Raw genomic sequence first — 26,498 nt, forward strand, 5'->3', positions numbered from 1 at the left:
GTGGGGGTCTCGCTTTATCGATGACACAGAAATCGGTGGAAGGGTGCGTTGTGGTACGGACACTGCAACTCTACAACATGATGTGGAGGTGGGTGAGTGAGTGGAGGTTATACCCCAGGCAAAAGGCAGATGATCTAAATGGAGAGAGACTGGAAGTGAGTGACGTGCAGAGGGGTTTGGGTGTCCTCATGCATGATTTGGTTTTGCGACACTTGTACAGGGTATTGGTGAAGCTCTCACGTAGGATAGTGGGAACAGGTTTGGTTCCCCTACCTAAGAGAGGACAAGGTACAAAAAACCCAGCCACTTGAGGGACTCAGTAGGTCAGGCAGCGTTCACAGAGACCAAGGGATGGTTGAGGCCCTGCACCAGTACTGAGTGCGGTAAAGGGAACAAAGCCAGCAGAGGGAGGTGAGGGAGAGGGATGAGACAAAAACTGGCAAGGACATAGTCGGGATGACAAGGAGTTCAGATGATGGAATTTTTTTTATTTATAATTTTTTATTTTTCACACTGTGAACCATAATCAACCAAAATACATACAAACATTTCCCTCTTAAATATACACAGTGGCATTTTCTCCCCTTTTTTCCCCCTACCTTCCCTTCCCCCTCCAAACCCATTTAACGTTCAACATATACAATAAACCCATTAAACAATGTCATCACACAATGAAAAATAAACAAGAATAATGTGTCATCTACTTTTACACACTGGATTAAGTCATTTTGTCTTCTTATCATTTTAGGGGGTGGAGGTCCAAGGCAAGACCTCTCTGTTCCATGTATGGTTCCGAAATTTGTTCAAATAATGTGACTTTATTTTTTTAATTATATGTTATTTTTTCCAATGGAATATATTTATTCATTTCCATGTACCATTGCTGTACTCTCAGGCTCTCTTCTGATTTCCAAGTTGACATTATACATTTTTTTGCTACAGCTAAGGCTATCATAATAAATCTTTTTTGTGCTTCATCCAGTTTGAGGCCTAATTCTTTACTTCTTATATTACTTAGAAGAAAGATCTTTGGATTTTTTGGTCTGTTGCTTTTTGTGATTTTATTTAATACCTGATTTAGATCTTCCCAAAACTTTTTCACTTTCTCACATGCCCAAATTGCATGTACTGTTGTTCCCGTTTCCTTCTTACAGCGAAAACATCTATCTGATAATGTTGGATCCCATTTTTTTTTTAACTTTTGAGGCTTGATATATAACCTGTGTAACCAATTAGACTGTATCATGCGTAACCTTGTATTTATTATATTCTTCATAGTTCCAGAACATAACTTTTCCCATGTTTCATTTTTTACCTTTATGTTTAAATCCTTTTCCCACTTTTGTTTGGGTTTATAGCTTATTTCATCATTTTCCTTATCTTGCAGCTTAATGTACATGTTCGTTATAAATCTTTTAATTATCATTGTTTCTGTAATCACATATTCAAAGCTGCTTCCTTCTGGTAATCTCAATCTTCTTCCCAATTTATCCTTTAAGTAGGTTTTCAGTTGGTGATATGCAAACATTGTATCATGAGTTATTCCATATTTGTACTTCAATTGTTCAAATGTTAATAAAATTATTTCCCAAAAAAAACAATTTTCTATTCTTTTAATTCCTTTTCTCTCCCATTCTCTAAAGGAAAGGTTATCTATTGTAAAGGGGATTAGCTGATTTTGCATCAATAATAATTTTGGTAGTTGGTCATTTGTTTTTTTCCTTTCTAAGTGAATCTCCTTCCATATATTAAGTAAATAATGCAATACTGGTGAGCTTTTATATTGCACCAGCTTATAAAGTATATGTTCGGGTACATTCTCCCCTATTTTATCTATCTCTATCTTAGTCCAATCTGGTTTTTCCTTTGTCTGATAAAAATCTGATAAATACCTTAATTGTGCTGCTCTATAATAATTTTTTAAGTTTTGTAACTGCAAACCAGCTTGGTTGTACCTCTCTGTTAATTTATCTAATGCTATCCTCGGTTTCCCCCCTTTCCATAAAAATGTCCTTATTATTTTCTTTAGTTCATTAAAGAATTTCTCTGTTAAGGGAATTGAAATAAGTATTGTATCCTTGAGAAGACATTCATTTTAATGCAATCTACCCTCCCTATCAACATTAGTGGTAATTCTTTCCAATGTTCTAAGTCTTCCTGCAATTTCTTTATTAGTGGCTGATAATTTAATTTGTACAAGTGGCTTAAATTATTATCTAACCTAATACCTAGGTATCAGATTGCTTGTGTTTCCCATTTAAATGGTGATTCTTTTTAAAATTCTGTATAAGCGTTGATCTTGTACCCCAATATTTCTCTATATTCCTTCAATTTCTTATGTAGTTCTTTTATTGATATTTCTGGTTCTGTTAAATATATGATGATGTCATCTGCAAATAAACTGGTTTATAATCCTTCTCCTTTATTTTTAGCCCTTTTATTTTATTTTCTGTTCTTATCAGTTCTGCCAATGGTTCTATTGCTAAAGCGAACAATGAGGGAGATAATGGACATTCCTGCCTAGTTGACCTACTTAATTTAAATTGGTTCAATACAAATCCATTTACTGTTACCTTTGCCAGTGGTCCATTATATAATGCTTTAATTCAATTAATATATTTTTCTGGTAGATTGAACCTCTGTGATACTTTGAATAAATAATTCCATTCTACCCTGTCAAAGGCTTTTTCTGCATCTAAAACAACAGCCACTGTTGGCATCTTATTTCCTTGAACTGCATGAATTAAATTAATAAATTTACAGACATTATCCTCTGTTCGTCTTTTCTTAATAAATCCAGTTTGACCTTGTTTTACTAATTTTGGTACACAATCGGCCAATCTGTTTTCTAATAATTTTGCTATTATAATCTGAACTAAGTAGAGATATTGGTCTATATGATGCTGGTGTTAGTGGATCTTACTATAATTAATGCTGTCTTACATGAATCTGGCAAGTTTTGTGTTTCTTCTACCTGATTCATTAATTCCAGGAGAGGAGGAATTAATAACTCTTTAAATGTTTTATAAAATTCTATTGGAAATCCATCCTCTCCAGGCATTTTAGTGTTCAGCAGCTTTTTTTAATATATCCTGTACTTCCTCTATTTCAAAAGAGTTTATCAGTTTGTTTTGTTCCTCTTGCAATTTTGGCAGTTCATTTTTAGCTAAAAACTCTTCTATTTTATCATCTTTCCCTTTGTTCTCAGTTTGGTATAATTGTTCATAAAATTCCTTAAAGTTCTCATTAATCTCCATTGGATTATATGTAATTTGTTTGTCATTTTTCCTTGATGCCAATACAGTTCTTTTAGCTTGTTCTGTTTTATGTTGCCAGGCTAATATTTTATGTGTTTTTCTCCTAGTTCATAATACTTTTGCTTTATTTTCATTATGTTCTTCTCCACCTTATACGTTTGTAATGTTTCGTATTTTATTTTTTTGTCTGCCAATTCTCTTCTTTTTGTTATATCATTCCTTGTTGCTAGTTCTTTTTCTGTACTTACTATCTCCCTTTCCAACTGTTCTATTTCCCGATTGTCGTCCTTTTTCATCTTAGTTACATAACTTATTATCTGCCCTCTAATGAAGGCTTTCATTGCATCCCATAAAATAAATTTGTCTTTCACTGATTCCGTATTTATTTCAAAGTACATTTTAATTTGGTGTTCAATAAACTCTAAATTCCTGTCTTTTAAGTAGCATGGAGTTTATGCTCCCTCTACAAGTTCTTGGTGGGATGTCCTCCAGCTCTATTGCTAATAACAGGGGTGAATGATCAGATAGCAATCTAGCTTTATATTCAGTTTTCCTAACTCTCCCTTGAATATGGGCTGACAACAAAAACATATCAATCCTTGAGTATGTTTTATGCCTACTCGAATAACATGAGTATTCCTTCTCTTTTGGGTGCTGCCTCCTCCATATATCCATAAGTTTCATTTCCTGCATTGATTTAACCATAAATTTAGCCACTTTATTCTTTTTCCTAGTCTTTTGTCCAGTTTTATCCAACATTGGGTCCAAATTAAGGTTAAAATCCCCTCCTATCAATATATTCCCTTGCGTATCTACAATCTTCAAAAAAATATCTTGCATAAACTTTTGATCCTCTTCATTAGGTGAATATATATTGAGCAAATTCCAAAATTCTGAATATATCTGACACTTTATCATTACATACCTCCCTGCTGGATCTATTATTTCCTGCTGGATCTATTATTTCCTCCTCTATTTTGATTGGTACTTTTATTAATTAATATAGCTACACCTCTAGCTTGTGAATTATATGATGCTGGTGCTATGTGCCCTACCCAGTCTCTCTTTAATTTATTATGTTCCACTTCAGTTAGATGCATTTCCTGCACAAATGCTATGTCTATTTTTTCTTTTTTCAGTAAATTTAATAGCCTCTTCTGTTTAATTTGCTAATGTATTCTATTAATATTTATAGTCATATAATTCAACATGGCCATCTCATATCTTGTTTACACCTCTTTTCCACTTCCTCACCACCATTTCCCCATTTTCAACTCTCAGTTTTCCCTTTTAAACTCAATGTATTTTAAACTCAATCATTTAAAACATAAAATACTTCAACAACTCCCACAGCCAATATTTTCTTAGCCCCAAAAGTTCCCCCCCCCCACCCTGAGTTGCCCCTTATCCCTTGCCGGGCAACCACAACTCCCCTCTCCATTTGGATTGTGAACCCGCTTGCAAGCGTCAACTGATTTCGCAGTGACGGTCATTCTCTCCCACCCAACCCCCCCAGAAAAGACTTTTTTTTACACATATAACAAAGCTCACCCTCTTTTTTTCCCCCTTCCTTTCTTCCCTTTTCTTTCCCTTCTTTAGTTCTTACATATACATTATTTTTACATCTTTAAATATATTTTATCACCGTTCTTCATTCTTGTTGCATCTCTTCATCTCTCTTTCTGTTCTGCATGCGTTCTGCAAATTCTTGTGCTTCCTCCGGATCCGAGAACAGTCTGTTTTTATCCCCAGGGATAAATATTTTAAGCACAGCTGGATATCGATTTTGCTGTATTAAACTCCTTTCTCTTCTTGAAGAGTTCAAAACTTATGTCTGGGTAAAAAAATATTTTTTGACCCTTGTATTCCAATGGTTTATTATCTTCTCTAACTTTATTCCTTGCCCGCTCCAATATATTTTCTCTTGTCGTATATCTTAAAAATGTTACTAAAATGGATCTTGGTTTTTTTTTTTTTTTTTTTTTTTTTTTTTTTAATTTTTTATTTTTCACACCATAAATCACAATAGCCATGATATACACTTTTTCTTTTCCACACATTTACAGTGACTTTTTCTCCCTCCCCCCTCCCTCCTCCCAAGCCACCCCCCCATCCCCCCCCCTCTCATCCATTTTAGTTATACAATCTAGGTTGCATTAATTCAGTTAGACAATGTTGTCATTCAACAAAAATACACCAGAAATTCTACTGAGTCCATTCTTTTCTTTTCTTCTCCTTCCATCAACTTAGGTAATGTTTGTTCCCGGTAGGTTTTCGCTATTGTATTTAATGTAAGGCTCCCATACTTGTTCGAATATTTCAATATTATTTCTTAAACTATATGTTATTTTTTCTAATGGAATACATTTATTCATTTCTATATACCATTGTTGTATTTTCAAATTATCTTCCAATTTCCAGGTTGACATAATACATTTTTTTGCTACAGCTAGGGCTATCTTAACAAATCTTTTTTGTGCATCCTCCAAGTCAATTCCAAATTCTTTATTTTTTATGTTACTTAGGAGAAAGATCTCTGGATTCTTTGGTATATTGTTTTCTGTTATTTTATTTAATATCTGATTGAGATCATCCCAAAATTTTTCTACTCTCTCACATGTCCAGATTGCATGAATTGTTGTTCCCCTTTCTTTTTTACATCGAAAACATCTATCAGATACTGTTGGGTCCCATTTATTTAACTTTTGCGGTGTAATGTATAGTCTGTGTAACCAATTATATTGTATCATACGCAGCCTCGTATTTATTGTATTTCTCATCGTTCCAGAGCATAACTTCTCCCATGTTTCCTTTTTTATCTTTATATTTAAATCTTGTTCCCATTTTTGTTTAGTTTTACCATTTGTTTCCTCATTTTCCTTTTCTTGCAGTTTAATATACATATTTTTTATAAATCTTTTGATTAACATTGTATCTGTAATCACATATTCAAGGTTACTTCCCTCTGGTAAACTCAAGTTGCTTCCTAATTTATCTTTCAAGTAGGATCTCAGTTGGTAATATGCCAGCGCTGTATCTCCCGTTATATTGTACTTATCTCTCATTTGTTCAAAGGATAAGAATCTACTTCCTGAAAAACAATTTTCTATTCTTTTAATCCCTTTTTTTTCCCATTTTCTAAAGGTAAGGTTGTCTATTGTAAAAGGGAGTAGCTTATTTTGCGTCAATATTAGTTTTGGTATTTGGTAATTTATTTTATTTCTTTCTACATGAATCTTCTTCCATATATTGAGGAGATGGTGTAATACTGGAGAAGTTCTATGTTGTACCAATTTTTCGTCCCATTTATATAATATGTGTTCAGGTATCTTTTCCCCTATTTTATCTAATTCTAGTCTCGTCCAGTCTGGTTTTTCCTTTGTTTGATAAAAATCTGATAGGTACCTTAATTGTGCGGCTCTATAATAATTTTTGAAGTTTGGCAATTGTAAGCCTCCTTGTTTATACCATTCTGTTAATTTGTCTAGTGCTATCCTCGGTTTCCCTCCTCTCCATAAAAATCTCCTTATTATTTTCTTTAACTCTTTGAAGAATTTTTCTGTCAGTTGTATTGGCAATGCCTGAAATAAGTATAGTATCCTTGGAAAAATGTTCATTTTAATACAGTTTATCCTTCCTATCAGTGTTAGTGGTAGCTCTTTCCAATGCTCTAAATCGTCCTGTAATTTTTTCATTAGTGGATTGTAATTGAGTTTATATAATTGGCCTAGATTTTTGTTTATTTGCACACCTAGGTATCTTATTGCCTGCGTTTGCCATCTGAATGGGGATTCCTCCTTAAATTTTGAGAAATCCGCGTTATTCATAGGCATTGCTTCACTTTTATTTACGTTTATCTTGTATCCCGACACTTCTCCATATTCCTTCAATTTCTTATATAGTTCTTTTATTGATAGTTCTGGTTCTGTTAAGTACACTATCACATCATCCGCAAACAGACTGATTTTATATTCCCTGTCTTTTATTTTTATTCCTTTTATATTATTATCTCTTCTTATCGATTCTGCTAGTGGTTCTATAGCTAGCGCAAACAATAATGGTGATAGTGGGCATCCCTGCCGCGTTGACCTGCTTAAGTTAAATTGCTTTGATACATGTCCATTTACTGTCACTTTCGCTAACGGTCCCTTATATAATGCTTTAATCCAATTAATATACTTCTCCGGTAAACTGAATTTTTGCAATACTTTGAACAAGTAATTCCATTCTACTCTGTCGAAGGCCTTCTCTGCGTCTAAAGCAACTGCTACTGCCGGTGCTTTATTTCCTTCTACTGCATGAATTAAGTTAATAAATTTACAAATATTGTCTGTTGTGCGTCTTTTTTTGATAAATCCAGTTTGGTCTAAATTTACCATTTTCGGTACCTGTTCTGCTAATCTGTTCGCTAATAGTTTAGCTATTATCTTATAATCTGTGTTTAGCAGAGATATTGGTCTATATGACGCTGGTGAGAGTGGATCTTTCCCTTGTTTTAGTATCACTGTAATTATTGCTGTTTTACATGAATCTGGTAAGTTTTGTGTCTCATCAATCTGGTTGATTACATCCAGGAGGGGCGGTATTATTAGGTCTTTAAATGTTTTGTAGAATTCTATTGGGAGTCCATCCTCTCCTGGTGTCTTATTATTTGGTAAATTTTTTATTATCTCTTGTATTTCTACTGTTCCAAATGGTTCTGTTAATTTATTTTGTTCCTCTATTTGTAGTTTTGGTAGTTCAATTTTAGTCAAAAATTCATCTATTTTCCCTTCTTTCCCTTCGTTTTCGGTTCGGTATAATTGTTCATAGAATTCTCTGAAGTTTTCCTTAATTTCTTTTGGATTATATGTAATTTGTTTGTCTTTTTTCCTTGTTGCCAATACCATTTTCTTAGTTTGCTCTGTCTTAAGCTGCCATGCTAGGATTTTGTGTGTTTTTTCCCCTAGTTCATAATATTTCTGTTTTGTCTTCATTATATTCTTCTCCACCTTATATGTTTGTAATGTTTCATATTTTATTTTTTTATCCGCCAATTCTCTTCTTTTGGTTGTATCTTCCTTTATTGCTAATTTTTTTTCTATGTTTATTATTTCCCTTTCCAACTGCTCTGTTTCCTGATTATAGTCCTTCTTCATCTTGGTTGCATAACTTATTATTTGCCCTCTAATGAATGCTTTCATTGCGTCCCATAGTATAAACTTATCTTCCACTGATTCCGTATTTACTTCAAAGTACATTTTTAATTGTTTTTCAATAAATTCTCTAAAATCCTGTCTTTTAAGTAGCATGGGGTTTAATCTCCATCTATACATTCTTGGAGGGATGTCTTCTAGCTCTATTGCCAATAACAGGGGTGAGTGGTCCGATAATAGTCTAGCTTTATATTCCGTTTTCCTAACTCTCCCTTGTATGTGGGCTGATAACAGGAATAGGTCTATCCTTGAGTATGTTTTATGTCTAGTCGAGTAGTATGAGTATTCCTTTTCTTTTGGGTTTTGTTTCCTCCATATGTCCACAAGTTTCATTTCTTGCATTGATTTAATTATAAATTTGGTTACTTTGTTCTTCCTGTTAATTTTTTTCCCCGTTTTATCCATATTTGGATCCAAATTCAGATTGAAATCCCCTCCTATTAGTATGTTCCCTTGCGTATTAGCTACCTTCAAAAAGATATCTTGCATAAACTTTTGATCTTCTTCGTTAGGTGAATATATATTAAGTAGATTCCAAAGCTCTGAATATATCTGACATTTTATCATAACATATCTCCCTGCTGGATCTATTATTTCCTCTTCTATTTTAAATGGCACATTTTTGCTAATTAATATAGCCACTCCTCTTGCTTTTGAATTATACGATGCTGCTGTTACATGTCCTACCCAATCTCTCTTTAATTTCTTGTGCTCCAATTCAGTTAAATGTGTTTCTTGGACAAATGCTATATCTATTTTTTCCTTTTTCAGTAAATTTAGTAGTTTCTTCCTTTTAATTTGGTTATGTATTCCATTAATATTTAGAGTCATATAGTTCAGCGTAGCCATTTTATATTTTGTTTATCTTCTCTTTCCGTTTTTCCATCATTACCTTTCCTCCTTTTCCATTTCTGTTTTCTTATTTTCAACTCTTTACCAGACAACATTCCTACAACATCCAACATTTTCCTTATTCTCCTATTTCTATCTTCTTTATCCCCAATCTCCCCTTCCCCTCCTGAGTTGCCCTTTATCCCTTGTCGGACAACCACATCTCCCCTCTCCATTTGGATTTGCGAATCCACTCGCAAGCGTCAACTGATTTTGCAGTGACCGCTCTTTTCCCCCCACCCAGCCCCCCCCAGAAAAGATTTCGTTTTTTATATGTCACAAAGGTCACTCTTTTAGTTCCCTCCTTATTCTCTCTATTCCATTACCTTCCCTTATTAATTCTTGTCTATACTCTCTATGTTTTCCTCTAATTACAGATACTTTCACATATGCCCATTGTCTCTATTCACTCTTATACCTCTTTACCCGCATACATATCAATCGTGGTCATTTTTACCCTCCTTACCCGTCTTCATCCCTCAGTCTATTTTTGTCTTTACCCACATACATATCAATCGTGATAATTTTTGCTCTCATTACCCGTCTTCATCCCTCAGTCTATTTTTGTAATTGTTCTGCAAATTTTCGTGCTTCTTCTGGATCCGAGAATAGTCTGTTTTGTTGTCCTGGAATAAATATTTTCAATACCGCAGGATGCTTCAGTGTAAATTTATATCCTTTCTTCCATAAAATCGCTTTTGCTGCATTGAACTCTTTTCTCTTCTTTAGGAGTTCAAAGCTTATATCTGGATAAATGAAGATTTTTTGCCCTTTATACTCCAGTGGTTTGTTGCCCTCTCTTACTTTTTCCATTGTCTTCTCCAGTACCTTTTCTCTTGTAGTATATCTTAGGAATTTTACTACAATAGATCTTGGTTTTTGTTGTGGTTGTGGTTTAGGGGCCAATGCTCTATGTGCCCTTTCTATTTCCATTTCTTGCTGTAGTTCTGGACATCCTAGGGCCTTAGGGATCCATTCTTTTATAAACTCCCTCATATTCTTGCCTTCTACATCTTCCTTAAGGCCCACTATCTTTATGTTATTTCTTCTGTTATAATTTTCCATTATATCTATTTTTTGGGCTAGTAATTCTTGTGTCTCTTTAGTTTTTTTATTAGATTCCTCCAATTTCTTTTTTAAGTCTTCTACCTCCATTTCTGCTGCTATTGCCCGTTCTTCCATCTTGTCCATTTTTTTCCCCATTTCTGTTAAGGTCATATCCATTTTATTTATTTTCTTTTCTGTGTTGTTTATTCTTCTTCTTAAATCATTGAATTCCTGTGTTTGCCATTCTTTAAATGACTCCATGTATCCTCTAACAAGAGCAAGTACCTCCTTTACCTTGCCTTTCTTTTCTTCTTCTATTTCCCTGTACTCTTCCTCTTCCTCTTCTTCTTCCTCTAGGTTGACCATCTGTTGTTTCTTTGCTGCCCTTTCCTCCTCTTCTTTCTTGTTTCCATTGTCTTCTGTGGTCTCTTCTTGCTGCAGGTGTTCTGCAGCTGTCGTTGCCGGCTGTGGAGATCGACTCCCCAGCTGGTCCCCCCTCCCGTCGGTGTGTTTTTTTTCATGCGCGGTTGCGCACTTTTACTCGGCTCTGTGAGCCATTGTTGTAGTTCTCTTTCTACCGACCTGAGGTAGTGGGGTCTTCTCTCCACAGCGGGCCTCTTCGGACAGGTAAGGCCTTCACCTTTTTCCTCCGTTGTCTTCTCTTCCTCTCTTCTTTCCGTTGATTTTGATTTTTCTCCTTTTGTCTCCATCTTCTTTCCACCTTTATATTCACTTTTCTTTAACTTGTATTTCTGTGCCTTTGTATTTTCTCTTGTTTTTCCCGACTTTTCTGGAGAGGGCTGGAGTTCACCGTCCGGCCACTACTCCATCACGTGACTCCTCAAATGGATCTTGGTTTTTGATGTGTCTTTGGTTTCGGGGCTAGTGTTCTGTCATTCCCAGGACCTTTGGGATCCATTCTTCTATAAATTCCTTCATATCTGTGCCTTTTTCATCTTCCTTCAGGCCCACTATTTTTATTTTGTTTTGCCTACTATAATTTTCCAACATATTAATTTTCTGAGCTAACAAATCTTGTAACTCTTTAACATTTTTATCATTTTCTTTCAATTTTCTTCTTAAGTCATTCACTTCCATTTCTACAGCAGTTTTTCGTTCTTCCACATTTTCTAATCTTTTCCCTATTTCTGTCATGACCAGCTCTAATCTATTTACTTTTTCTTCTGTACTTTTCATTTTTCTTTTAATTTCACTAAATTCTAATGTCAACCATTCTTTTTATCCTCTCATTTGTTCTTGAAAAAAAACTTTATTCTGTCCATCTGTTTTACTTTCTATTTCTCTGTGCAGATCTTGGTCTTCTTCCTCTTCTGTGTCTGTACCTGTGTTTGTGTTTTCTTCTTTTCTTTGTATCTGTGTCTCTTCTGACTTTCCAGATGAGTTGCTTGTCTCACTTTGCTGGGTTTCTTCTTGCTTGGTTTCTTCTTGCTGTTGGTCCTCTTCTTCTGGGCTACTCATCTGTTGGCCCTCCTGCTGCTGCTCTTCTTTCCTTTCACTCCCTTTCCTGTCGCTTTCCTCTTCTTCCAGCTGAGAGCCCTGGTGTTGGGCATCCCTCAGCTGGTTGCGTTGTGTTTGCCCGCTCCTCGGTCGAGCCCCCCTCCCGTTGGTGTTCTTCTCCTTAGTAAGTGCTCTGCGCACTTTTGTTTGGCTCAGAGAGTCATTTTTGCAGTCCAGCGTTCGGGGGGTCGTGACTCTGCGGGGTCGTCACCAACCTTGGAGAATGGGCTCTCTTCTCCACGATGGCTCCCTGTTTCTTCATGCAGGTAAGGCCTTCTCCTTTCTTTTCCAGTGTCTTTTCTTTTTTTCCCCGTTGTTTTTACTTTTTCCTTCTTGGGTGCCATTTTCTTTCTTTTCTCTACAACTTTATCTTTTATTTGTTATGTTTTGTATTTCTTGATCTTTGTATTTTCTTCACTTTATTTCTTCTTTTCTGGAGAGGGCTGGTATTCCCCTACCGGCCACTACTCCATCACGTGACTCCTCGAGATGCTGGAATCTTGAGCAAACAATGAGGAGCTGGAGGGACTCGGCCATCCAAGCACCGTCCGTGGGGAGAGATGGTCTATTGACATTTGGCTTAGGACCTTTGTTCCGGCCTAAATATTTGATATATTAGCATTTTATAATTATAGTAGCATTAGTGAATATCCAAATGAGATTCACCAGGTGAATTCCCGGCATTAGATTGTCCTGTCACGAGAAGCTGCCATTTGGGCCAGTATTCTCTGGAGTGAAACACAGAAGTCTGCAGACGCTGTGATTATAGTAAAAACACACAGAAATGTTGAGGAACTCAGCTGGTCTCGCAGCATCCAAAGGAGGTGAAGATATATTAACCAGCGTTTCGGGCCTGAGACACACTGAAGCCTGACCAACAGTACAGGTAGGTTCCTGCCCTCCACAGAGGGAGTCCCTGAGGCCCAAAATGTTGGTAATATATCTTTACCTCCTAAGGACATTGCGGGACTGGCTGAGTTCCTCCAGCATTTCTGTGTGTTTTTATTGACTTCTCTAGAGTTTAGCAGGAGGAGGGGTGAACCTATCCAAACAGACAAGATCATGACTGGCTTGACAGGTGGGTGTTGAGGTGTTTTCACTAGAGGGAGAGTCTTAGACCAGGGCACAGAGCTTCAAAGTAAAGGGCCAGACATTGAGGAGCATCCAAAAGGGGTGAATCTCTTGAAATCTCTGCCTCTCCATGTTGGAGGCAAAATAGTAAAGATGTAGTCAAGGTAGTGTTGAATAAATCTTTGAAGGATTGAGGAATTGGGCGCTCTCAAGGAGATGGGGCCAGGGTTGATCAGCCATGATCACATTGAATGTCAGTGCAGGACTGAGGGGCCACCGCTCCTGCTCCTGTTGTGTGTGTTACGTCCACGACCGTGTTCTGTAATCACATGACCTGTTGGCATAAATACAGCACTGTGGTTGGCTCACCATCTGAAAGATACTGCCTCTGACTCCTTCATGGCTGCTGGCTAGGGCAGAGACTGCATAGTGAGTAGAGGGCGTGTGATACATTGACCCCCTGCGGTCACTCAGTACTCTCCCATAGTGGTTTCTGTATTCCCTCCACAGTCCGAGCCAGGGACTCTGCTGTGGTCCCCAGTGTGCGCTGGCAGCTCACCACCAGCAGTGCCGGAAGGAAACAGAGTGTGCCTTTAAGAGTTACTGTGATGGAGTGAGCCCTGTCTGTCCTGACACTTCTCCCAAAGACAACTACACCCTCTGCAACCAGGGCCTGCTGCTGTGTGTGAATGGGGTAAGTGGATTCGCACTGTCTCTTGCCCACACCTGACACCTGCTTCTGTACTTTTAATGAGCTCCATGTCTTTCTTTGAACCTGTCCTAACGCAAGGGAGATTCTCCCAATGTGTTGCTGTTAAATCCGAGAAGTAAACAGCCATGAGCCCTCGTCTCAACTCCACGTCTCCAGTGGATCATCCTATTTTCCCATTTGGTCTGATCCTTCCATTAGCCCTCCACACAGATGTCCTGTGAAAGTTGTGAATTGGATGTGTTTTCCCCCCCCCCCCCCACTTTTCAAGCAGGTCTGTCCTCAGGATCTCGTTGCATAAAACATTCCCTGGATCCTTGGATTCTTTGACAGTGATCTCAACCTTGGGTTCTCAGTGACAGAACTTTACCAATGAAAGCAGTTGCACAGGATGGAAAGAGTTTTGAAACCTCTTCTCAACCTTCCTGCTCCACGAGGACCATAACTCCCCTCTCTGACTCTTCCCTGCTGAAAGTCACCATTTTATATAAAGGAAGCCAACTGCTTCACTCATAAAATTGGCGAAGAAAGCTTCAGCCTTCAGACAGAATGGCCGCCCCTCAGGTGGGCAAATAAATCACTGTTGTATGTCAGAACCACACTTAAGTTAGGCTCCTGGGCCCTTAACGAGGCACCAATGCAGACAGCACAAAGATAAACCCACTCAGTCATCTGAAAACCTTTTCCTAAGCTGGGAGATCAGCCCCACAGGGTAATTAGGACAGAGCCATGGAAATGGTGGGTTTGGGGACAGGGGAAGAAGGTGTTGTCCTCAGAGACTTCGGCTTAGTTTCAGATCTCATCTAGTCGAACCTGGACAGGAAGCCTCCTCCTGACCACTTGGCCACCGCCCTGAGAGGAGCACAGAATGTACTCCGGGTGGAGAGGACCATGTCCATCATCAGGATCAGCCTGCTGCACCTCCACAGACCCAACTGACTGAATCCTGGTGCCAGCAGCTGGGAGGGTCCGAGTGTCCTCACTGACTGACACCTGCCCTGGTAGATGTGACCATGGCAAAGTCCTTCAGTGATCTCATCTTCACACCAGGGGCAGTGAGAGTGGATACAAATGATCCAGCTGCAGATCCGATCCATCCCAGATCTAATCCATCCCAGGGCCGATTAGTACCAGATCTAATCTATCCTAGATCTGATCCAACTCCAATCTGATCTGTCCCAGAGCCAATTCAACCCAGATCCGATCCATCCCATATCTAATCCATCCTAGATCTGATCCAACTTCGATCTGATCTGTCCCAGAGCCAATTCACCCAGATCCGATCCATCCTAGATCTGATCCAACTCTGATCTGATCTGTCCCAGAGCCAATTCAACCCAGATCTGATCCATCCCATATCTAATCCATCCTAGATCTAATCCAACTCCGATCTGATCTGTCCCAGAGCCAATTCAACCCAGATCAGATCCATCCCATATCTAATCCATCGTAGATCTGATCCAGCTCCAATCTGATCTGTCCCAGAGCCAATTCAACCCAGATCTGATCCATCCTATATCTAATCCATCCTAGATCTAATCCAACTCCGATCTGATCTGTCCCAGAGCCAATTCAACCCAGATCGGATCCATCCCATATCTAATCCATCGTAGATCTGATCCAGCTCCAATCTGATCTGTCCCAGAGCCAATTCAACCCAGATCCAATCCATCCCATATCTAATCCATCCTAGATCTGATCCAACTTCGATCTGATCTGTCCCAGAGCCAATTCACCCAGATCCGATCCATCCTAGATCTGATCCAACTCTGATCTGATCTGTCCCAGAGCCAATTCAACCCAGATCTGATCCATCCCATATCTAATCCATCCTAGATCTGATCCAACTTCGATCTGATCTGTCCCAGAGCCAATTCACCCAGATCTGATCCATCCTAGATCTGATCCAACTCTGATCTGATCTGTCCCAGAGCCAATTCAACCCAGATCTGATCCATCCCATATCTAATCCATCCTAGATCTAATCCAACTCCGATCTGATCTGTCCCAGAGCCAATTCAACCCAGATCGGATCCATCCCATATCTAATCCATCGTAGATCTGATCCAGCTCCAATCTGATCTGTCCCAGAGCCAATTCAACCCAGATCCGATCCATCCCATATCTAAACCATCCTAGATCTGATCCAACTTTGATCTGATCTGTCCCAGAGCCAATTCACCCAGATCCGATCCATCTATTCCATCCCAGGGTCGATTAGTCCCAGATCTGATATGTCCCAGTTCCGATCCACTCCAGATCTAACCCATCCTACAATAGATTCATACCAGATCTAACTTGATCTGGATCCAGAAGAGATTTATCCCAGATCCAATCTGGTTTCACAACAAATCCATCCCAGATCTTTTTTTTTCGAAATTTATTTATAGTATCTCCATACATTCATTTCAAATTGACTTAGTATAATATTACATAATAGATACTAAATTATTTTCAAATTTTCACCCCCCCCCCCCCCCCACCTCCCCTAACCCCTTAGGAAACCACCCTGTGGTGGTTAATTCCCAAAAACCCAATGGGTGTGGTATAAACCACAAGTGGCATATGACTTTCGGGAGCAGAAGTACCACTCCCTCCCCCCCCCCCCCCCCCCAGGCAGACAAAATACACGTATAAACCGAAAAATCATCATTTCTTATATCCATAAAACCCCGGTCCATCAATATAACCAATCTTATTCATAAACTCTTTTTTTTGAAAGTCCAAACTTGATATTAAATTTTGCACCCTTTCCACCCTCCCAACACTGAGTTAAACATTGTTTACAATCAATAAAAGTTTTTTTTTTTAATTTTTTTTTCTCAAGTCTTCCTGAATTTCATCCACTGAATTAAAACACCTCTGAACATCCCAGTTCAACACCGAATATTCCATTCTTCTCAGTCTCAAGTTGAATTTGTAGCTTACTTTCAAAAAAAGTTTTTTTCAAATCTTTTAAAATTTTCTTGAACATAATTCCTTCAGTCTTGATCTTCTAAAGCATCAATGTTATTCATAAGTTCTTTCTTCTGTGTTTCCCAATTTAATACCAAATTTTCCACTTTGTCAATCTTCTCAATGTTAAGTTGAAATTATTGTTTATTTTCAAGAAAAACTTATTCAAAATTTTTAACTCTTCTTGGACATTGCTCCTTCGACTTTAATTTTATAAATCATCAATCTTGTTCATAGTTTCTCTCTACTGAATTTCCAAATTTAATAATAAAGTTTCCATTTTTTCCAATTTTCTCAATATTAAACTGATCTTGTTGTTTAGTTTAAAAAAAACCTTTTCAAAACTATTAAAATCTGTTTGCAATGTATGCATACTCACAGATAATAAATTCACTCTTCCAATATTCCATCCAAAAAAAATCACTGATAAACCTTATTGCAGGTCAAGGAGTTCCATATATATGTTTATCTTCAGAAAATATTTCAAATATTTCAAATCAACATTCGTCACCATCTTTCAAAAAGGAGTCCGAAATCAACTTTAATAAGTTCTGTTCTTGAGAAAATTCCAGCACCAACTCCGGCTCTGTCTGGGCAAATAGGTCAAATTTCTTCCAAAGTCAAAGAATGTAATTTTGTTCTGTATTTATAGATAATAAATTCATCCTTCCGATATACCATCCAAAAAAAATCACTAATAAACTTTAATGTTATCTGGATTTTTAAAACTCACGGGCAACCAATGCCAATTACTGCAATTTATCTTCATAAAACATTTCAAATCAATATTCATCACCATCTTTCAGAGGGGTGTCCAAGACCAGCTTATCCGACAGTCCAATTAATGAGCTCCGTTCTTAAGAAAATTCCAGCCTTGACTCCGTTGTTCTGTCTGGGCAAGTAGGCCGAATTTCTTCCAAAGTCGGAGAGTGTAGTTTTGTTCTGTATTTGAACTCTATTTTCCTTAATCTTTGTTGCCATTTTAAACATCTTTCAGAGGGGTGTCCAAGGCCAGCTTATCCGACAGTCCAATTAATGAGCTCCGTTCTTAAGAAAATTCCAGCCTTGACTCCGTGGTTCTGTCTGGGCAAGTAGGCCGAGTTTCTTCCAAAGTCGGAGAGTGTAGTTTTGTTCTGTATTTGAACTCTATTTTCCTTAATCTTTGTTGCCATTTTAAACTAAAAACAATTGATAAACAAAACAAAGACTTTTAACAGAAAAGAAATATTCTTAAAACGGATATTTATATAACTGCCTGGGGGAGACCGGGAATGCACGTCCGCTCCCTACGCCATCTTGCCACGCCCCCCCCAAATCCATCCCAGATCTGATCCAGTTCCAACAACTGATCTGTCCCAGATCTGATCTAATCCAACAACCAATCCAGATCCGCAAGTGATCCAGTCCCTGATCCAATCTGAATCCACAACCAATCCATCCTAGATCTGATCCAGTCCCATTCCCAATCGGAAGTTCAGAGCTGGCCAGCCATGAGATGTGTCAGGAATGTTCAACTCACATAGATGCTACTCCTTTACCCCTGCGGTCTGTAACAAAAGGGTGAACACATTGAGGGAACAAACTTCAAAGAGCTGGTGGTTTCTGATGTGTGAAGTGCCTGTTGGGGAGATGACTCCCAAACATGGCACCGAATTAAATGCTTCCCTACAATTCTGCAGCAATGTTCGGGATCTCCCTGTGTACAGTATGGACTGCAGCAGTGCAGCTGTGGTGCCCAATTCACCGAGGAGGAGTGTCATCTGTGCTGCCAAATACCAGGTACTGGAGAATTGGGGGAGTGGGGATATAAGAGGGAGGTGGGTAATGACCGGGGTGATCAGCGTGGGGATGGTGGTTGAGGAAAGGACATTGAAAGGGTCAGGCCAAAATTTGAGGGGAGTTATAGAAGGATCGAGAGCCTCAACAACTCGAGACATGGAAGCTGAGCACCAATAGAATGGCCCCAAGGAAGCCCTGTGTTGGGATACTGCAGAAAGCAGGCAGCAAAAAAAATCCACTAGACCAGGTCTATAGACAGGACCAGACAGGGCAGTGAGTGTGGTCACTGAGGTGTGTGGTCAGTGCTGGGCACCAGTCGGTGAGCTGTGAATTGGCATTCATATCTAGAGGAATTGGATAATACAGTAGGGATGTGATAGAGTCTGGGGTGTTGATGGAAGTGTGAGGAGAATAAAAAGGCAAAAATGGTTGTTTGTTGCTCAGGGAGGTTTGCATGTTGTGTGTACCTGCAGGGACTGTAGTCTGGGGTTTGTGTCTTGTGTGTATCTGCAGGGACTGTAGTCGGGGGGTGGGGGGTGGTTTGTGTGTTGTGTGAATCTGCAGGGATTATAGTGGGCAGGTTTGTTTGTTGTGTGAATCTGCATGGACTGTAGTCGGGGGGAGGGGTTTGTGTGTTGTGAATCTGCAGAGACTGAGTTGGGGGAGTTTGTGTGTTGTGTGAATCTGCAGGGACTGTAGTCGGGGGAGTTTGTGTGTTGTGAATCTGCATGGACTAGTCAGGGGGGTTTGTGTGTTGTGTGTATTTGCAGTGACTGTAGTTCGGGGGGGTTTCTATGTTGTGTTTATCTGCAAGGACTGTAGTCGGGGAGTTTGTGTTGTGAATCTGCATGGACTAGTCGAGGGTTTGTGTGTTGTGTGAATCTGCAGGGACTGTAGTCAGGAGGTTTGTGTGTTGTGTGAATCTGCAGGGACTAGTTGGGAGGGGTTTGTGTGTTGTGTGAATCTGCATGGACTGTAGTTGGGGGGGGTTTCTATGTTGTGTTTATCTGCAAGGACTGTAGTCAGGGGGAGTTTGTGTTGTGTGAATCTGCATGGACTAGTCGAGGGTTTGTGTGTTGTGTGAATCTGCAGGGACTGTAGTTGGGAGGGGTTTGTGTGTTGTGTGAATCTGCAGGGACTGTAGTCGGGCGGGTTTGTGTTGTGTGAATCTGCATGGACTGTAGTCGGGGGGGGTTGTGTGAATCTGCATGGACTGTAGTCGGGGGGTGTTTGTGTGTTGTGTGAATCTGCAGGGACTGTAGTCGGGGGAGTTTGTGTGTTGTGTGAATCTGCATGGACTAGTCAGGGGGGTTTGTGTGTTGTGTGAATCTGCAGGGACTGTAGTCAGGAGGTTTGTGTGTTGTGTGAATCTGCATGGACTGTAGTTGGGAGGGGTTTGTGTGTTGTGTGAATCTGCAGGGACTGTAGTCGGGGGGTTTCTATGTTGTGTTTATCTGCAAGGACTGTAGTCAGGGGGAGTTTGTGTTGTGTGAATCTGCATGGACTAGTCGAGGGTTTGTGTGTTGTGTGAATCTGCAGGGACTGTAGTCAGGAGGTTTGTGTGTTGTGTGAATCTGCATGGACTGTAGTTGTGAGGGGTTTGTGTGTTGTGTGAATCTGCAGGGACTGTAGTCGGGGGAGTTTGTTGTGTGAATCTGCATGGACTAGTCAGGGGGGTTTGTGTGTTGTGTGAATCTGCATGGACTGTAGTTGGGAGGGGTTTGAGTTTTGTGTGTATCTGCAGGGACTGTAGTCAGGGGGGGTTTGTGTGTTGTGTGAATCTGCATGGACTGTAGTCAGGGGGGTTTGTGTTGTGTGAATCTGCATGGACTGTAGTTGGGAGGGGTTTGTGTGTTGTGTGAATCTGCAGGTACTGTAGTCGGGGGGGTTTCTATGTTGTGTTTATCTGCAAGGACTGTAGTCAGGGGGAGTTTGTGTTGTGTGAATCTGCATGGACTAGTCGAGGGTTTGTGTGTTGTGTGAATCTGCAGGGACTGTAGTCAGGAGGTTTGTGTGTTGTGTGAATCTGCAGGGACTGTAGTTGTGAGGGGTTTGTGTGTTGTGTGAATCTGCAGGGACTGTAGTCGGGGGAGTTTGTTGTGTGAATCTGCATGGACTAGTCAGGGGATTTGTGTGTTGTGTGAATCTGCATGGACTGTAGTTGGGAGGGGTTTGAGTGTTGTGTGAATCTGCAGGGACTGTAGTCGGGGGGTTTGTGTTGTGTGAATCTGCATGGACTGTAGTCGGGGGGTGTTTGTGTGTTGTGAATCTGCAGGTACTGTAGTCGGGGGGGATTTGTGTTGTGTTAATCTGCAGGGACTGTAGTCAGGGGGGGATTGTGTGTTGTGTGAATCTGCAGGGACTGTAGTCAGGGGGAGTTTGTGTGTTGCCAGAAACTTACCTGCATTGAATTCGCCCATCGTTATTGAATGAAGATCTACCGGGACCAATGCCTGAAGAGGGCACACAAAATCAGTGAACCGGTGCGGACTCGAGAGGCCAACATGGCCTGTTTCCGCTCTGTTATTGGTTATATGGTTATATGGTGTGAATCTGCATGGACTGTAGTAGGGGGGGGTTTGTGTGTTGTGTGAATTTGCAGACACAGCCTTTTCCAACCTGGATCCCTGCACTGCTACACTGTGAATATAGAAAGTTGGAACTCACCTAAAGTCCATGGGAGTTGCTGTTTCTGGAGTAGGATCACAGAATCTTTGTTCGTTGAGAGGCTTGTGGCATTGGTAAACTACAGATCAGTGGGTTGATACGACAGTTGTATTGTGATGGTCAGCCGTCTCTTGTGTTGGGATCTGAGCCGATCGTTGTGGTTTCAGGCAAGGCCCAAAGCTGTGCCAGCTCTTCCTCAGCTCTGCTGCAGCAGTACTTCAACAGGACCTTGCTCACCCTGTCTCCAGGCTCCCCCTGTCGCAGGAAGCAGGGGTATTGTGACAGGCTGTACAAGTGTCGCCTGGTCGATGACGATGGTCCCATTGCCAGATTGAAAAATGCCATTTTTGATCCCCACGAGTATGAAGGGGTGTCGGAATGGATGAAGGTAAGTGCTTATCTGGATTAAACTCAAATATTGGCCAACTGCAGTGTGTGGGTTGCAGAGTTCTGGAGTCTGAGCACAGCCAGCAGACTTTGCAGGAGCTGAGGTACCCACTGTTCTCTGAGTAAATAATGTTCCTCTGACATCTCCCCTAAACTTTCTCCCACTCACCTTAAACCTTAAACCAGGTGTTGAGGCCACTTCTCTTTACATTCTACGTTAATGATTTAGATTGTAGAATAACTTCCTTTGAGGCAAAGTTTGCAGATGAGACAAAAATAGATGGATGGGGCATGCAGCGATGATGAAACAGTGGGGTTGCCAAGATACTTGGATCGATTAGGAGACTAGGCAAACAAGTGCAAAAGGAAATATAATGTTGGAAAGTTCAGGGCGGCTCAGATGGAGTAGTGGTTAGCACAATGCCTTTACAGCGCCAGCGATTGAGACTGGGGTTCGAATCCTGCACTGTCTGGAAGGAGTTTGTACTTTCTCCCCATGTCTGCATGGATTTTACCCAGCGGTTCTGGTTTCCTCCCACCATTTGAAACGTACCAGGTGTGTAGGCCAATTGGGTGTAAATTGGGTAGCACGGACTCATGGCCTGATATGGCCTGTTACCGTGCTGTATGTCTAAATTTTTTTTTTATTTAAAAAGCACACGGTTGCGCACTTTGGTAGAAGGAATAAAAGGGCAGACTATTATTTGGATGGGGAGAAAATTCAAAATTTGGAGGTACAAAGGGACGGGAGTCCTCTTGCAGGATACCCTAAAGGTTGACCTCCTGGTTGAGTCGGTGGTGAAGAAAGCAAATGCAATGTTAACGTTCGTGTCTGGAGGGGAATAGGATTATAAGAGCAGGGAAGTGATGTGCAAAGTTCAAATTTAAAAGTTCAGATTTATTGGAGTATGTACATGACATCACATACAACCCTGAGATTCTTTCTCCTGTGGCTTATGCAGAATTAACGCTTATTGGTGGTGTAAAAAACTCAAGAAGATACGTATACATGCAAACAAATAAAGAAATGTAAACAAACTGACTGCAATACAGAGAGAAAAAAATCAAAAGTGCATAAGTAAGAGTCCTTAATGAGTCCCTGATTAAGTTTGTTGTTAAAGGGTCTGATTGTGGAGGGGTAAGAACTGCTCCTGTACCTGGTGGTGTGGGTCTTGTGGCACCTATACCTCTTTCCTGAGACAACAGAGCGTGTGCTGGGTGGTGTGGATCCTTGATGATGCCTGCTACCCTCCGATGGCAGTGTTCCCTGTATATATTCTTGATGGTGGTGAGGGTTTTGCCTGTGATGTACTGGGCTGCATCCACTATCTTTTGCAGGGCTTTCCACTCAGGGGTAGTGGTGCCCTCATACCAGACAGTGATGCAGCCAATCAGCACACCTTCCACCAAACATCTTCGAAATTTACCAGGGTTTCCGATGTCATTACCAAACCTGAGAGAGTAGAGGTGCTGATGGGCTTTCTTCATGATGCCACTAGTGTGTTTGGTCCAGGAACGATCCCCTGAGATAGTGACTCCCAAAAACTTAAATTTTCTCACCCTCTCCACCTCTGATACCTCACTGATCACTGGATCGTACACCTCTGGTATTCCCTTCCTAAAGTCAATAATCAGCTCCTTGGTTTTGGTGACATTGAGTGTGAGGTTGTTGTTGGTTTCACCATTCAGCCAAGTTTTCAATCTCCCTGCTGATTAATCCCCCCTTTTTGTACTTTCCACTACTGAGGTATCATCAACAAATTTGTAAATGTTGTACAATCATAGGTGTAAAGTGCATAGAGCAGGGAACTAGGAACACAGCCCTGAGGTGCTCCGGCACTGCTGTTGAGGCTTTAAAAGGCACTGATGAGACCCCACTTGAAGTATGGGAAAAAGTTTTGGCGTGCTTTATTGAAGAAAGGATATGCTGGCATTAGAGAGGGTTCAGAGAAGATTCATAAGAATGATTCCTGGAATGGATTAGCATATGAGGAACATTTGTTGCCTCTTGGACTGTACTCCTTGGAGTTCAAAATAATGAGGGGTGACCTCATCGAAGCATTTTGAACATGGAAAAGCCTGGACAGAATAAAGGTGTCAGGTTGTTTCCCATGATAGTGGAGTCTAGGACATGGCACAAATTCAGGATTGAACGCTCCCTATTCAAAGCAATGATATGGAGAAATTTCTTTAGGCAGAGAGTGGTGAACCTCTGGAATTTGTAGCATGGATGGCTGTGGAGGCCATTGGTGGATGTATTTAAGTCAGAGACTGATAGATATCTGAATAGTCAGGGTATCAAAGGTTATGGGGAGAAGGCAGTGGGTCTTCTCTGAGTAAAAGAATGGATCAGCTCATGATGGAATGATAGAGTGATCTTGATGGGCTGAATGGCCTTCTGCACATATACCTTATGGTCTCCACAACCACCCCGGTAGCAAATTCTAGAGGTTCACAGGTCAGAGAGCAGAGGACGTAACTGTCAAGTGTTATCTGTAAATACCTGGTGAGGTCGTAGGGAACGATGAGGAGAAATGAACCCACAGTACCTATCTTACATATGTATGGGCTTCATATTTGAAAATACATATTATATTTATTCATTAAATTATAAGTAATTTTTTTTCCAATGGGATGGATTTTTGCATTTCCGCATGCAGTCTCTCTATATATCCAGGTAAGAGTCCAACTTCCAAGAAACTGTGATACATTTTCTTTCCACTGCCAGTACTATTTTCACAAACTTCCGTTGAGTCGATGAAAGGACTAATTTAGGTGTAGTTCCTTCAACATTCCCTGACAAAAATAGATCAGGATTTTCAGACATCTAATATTAGTAATTTGTTCTACTTTTACCCAAAATGGTCTTCCTCTGCTCCATATCTAAAATATTTATTCAATAAATATGACTTTATTTTATGCTATACGAGTGTGATGTATAAATGATGTAAAAAAATTATATCGTGCTAATCTATATCACTCATTAATTGTGTTCCACATGCAATCTCGACACAAATCCATCCATAGTTGCAATCTTGAGATCCTATTCCCATTTCAGTTTAAATGTTTTAAATCCCAGTGTTGATGTTGCTCTCTGTCATAACAAATACATAGCAGAGATAAATTTCCATACTAGCCCTCGTCAAATAGGAATTTCCACATCACTACATGGTGGTAGTAAACTTTCTGGTCCCAAGTGGAGTATTCCCAATATGGAATATCTAGAAATAGGCTTTTTTGTTATTTTCAAATAAAGCGATTTTTAAGGGAACAACATCCTCACAACACGTGCATTAACAGCTGCCCAACATTTTCCATTAAATACCTCACCACACTGCAGTCCCATGATCACGTCTGACCTCATCACCACTGTGTTTTGAGTCATCAGGGTCAGGGTCCTCCTCACCTGGCTCCTCCACTCTGGATGTTTGATGTCTGCTCCTTAGCTACAGCATAGACTCATTCGGCGGACAGCAGGCAGCACCCAACCCCCCCCCCCCCACATTTCCAACCACACTCTGGCCTCTGACCCACCAGATGGGAGGATGGAATCTTGTTTCCATCGTGTTGGCCTCATGATCACACCCAAGCAGAGAAATGCAGCTTCCCAACACTCACCTGGGAACATCTGACCCATGTATATTTTTTTTCTTTATGTTTAAATCCTTTTCCCACTTCTGTTTAGGTTTATAATTTATTTCATCATTTTCCTTATCTTGCATCTTAATTCATTATAAATCTTTTAATTATCATTGTTCTGTAATCACATATTCAAAGCTGCTTCCTTCAGGTAATCTCAATCTGTTTCCCAATTTATTCTTTAAATAAGCTTTCAGTTGATGGTATGCAAACACTGTACTGTGAGTTATTCCATATTTGTCCTTCAACTGTTCAAATGTTAATAAATTATTTCCCAAAAAAAAATTTATATTCTTTTTGATTCCTTTTCTCTCCCATTCTCTAAAGGAAAGGTTATCTATTGTAAAATTACTGTAAATAAATTTGGTATTTGGTAATTTGTTTTTTTTTCCTTTCGTGAACCGGTGCAGACTCGAAAGGCCAACATGGCCTGTTTCTGTTCCGTAAATGGTTATATGGTTATATGTCTGCTCAAAGTGGAGGTGCGTTCGGGATGGTAGTGAGAACCTTGAGTCCAGGAATCCAGAGACCCAGAGAGGGTGGCAGGAGAACACCACCTTATGAACTACGACCTCGCCCGCACCCCCCCCCCAAAACCTACTCTCTCAGCCTCCAACGCTCCAGAGAAAACAACTTGTTTGTCCAACCTCTCCCCATGTACCCTCTAAACCAGATAACATCCTGGAACATCTTCTGTACCTTTCTAAAGGCCCCACATCCTTCCTGTAATGGGGCGACCAGAACTCCACACAATACTAACCCAATACTCACCACCATGTAGTGATGTGGAAATTCTTATTTGACGAGGGCTAGTATGGCAGCCTAACCAAAATTTTATATAAATAGCTGCCACAATGCATTTTTATACAATGCTTTACCCAATGAAGCCAAGCATACCTTTTGTCTTCTTTATCACCTACTCTACTTGTGTGGCCACTTTCAATAAGCTATGGACCTGCCCCTCCCCCCCCCCACCAAGTCCTCTGTACATCAATGGTGTTCATGGTCGTCAGTGTACGATGGTGCCTCATGTAGAATCTCCCTCTAACCCAACTGCAGGAATACTGGTGGGCTCTTCTCCTTGGTATCCTGATCCTGGGAGCGCTGATGGCAAGTACGGTGTTTCTTTTTGGGAAGACCTTGGACAGTGACAAAGGTAAAGTTAACACATGATAAGAAGGATGAACTCCATCCAAGCTATGGGTATGATGAGGAAGGCCAGGAGGTTCACGCCGAGAGAATACCCTTCTCCACATACACACTAGGCAACTAGAGTGGGAGAGGTAAAGCTGCTATCTCCCAGCCCCAGACACCCAGCTTTGATCCTTCTGTCTGTGTGGAGTGCGCACATATCCCTGAGACTGTGTGGGTTTGCCCAGATGT

The 26,498-nt window shown here is 40.3% G+C and overlaps 1 protein-coding gene across 10 annotated transcripts in view; it reads left to right on the forward strand.

Annotated features, from left to right (window-relative positions):
- The window catches only part of LOC138758885 (disintegrin and metalloproteinase domain-containing protein 10), a 97,365-nt gene that overhangs the window by 70,174 nt on the left and 693 nt on the right, over positions 1-26,498 (forward strand). For 8 of the 10 annotated variants that reach the window (XM_069928424.1, XM_069928425.1, XM_069928426.1 and 5 more), the window contains 4 exons: positions 13,490-13,673; positions 18,323-18,422; positions 21,257-21,477; positions 26,175-26,271. In XM_069928424.1, the coding sequence (XP_069784525.1) occupies positions 13,490-13,673; positions 18,323-18,422; positions 21,257-21,477; positions 26,175-26,271 (602 nt within the window). The remainder of the gene's footprint in view (positions 1-13,489; positions 13,674-18,322; positions 18,423-21,256; positions 21,478-26,174; positions 26,272-26,498) is intronic. The other 2 variants (XM_069928427.1, XM_069928428.1) reach the window with 2 other exon arrangements.

The sequence above is a fragment of the Narcine bancroftii genome, chromosome 3 (genome assembly GCF_036971445.1).
Source record: "Narcine bancroftii isolate sNarBan1 chromosome 3, sNarBan1.hap1, whole genome shotgun sequence".
Lineage (NCBI taxonomy): Eukaryota > Metazoa > Chordata > Chondrichthyes > Torpediniformes > Narcinidae > Narcine > Narcine bancroftii.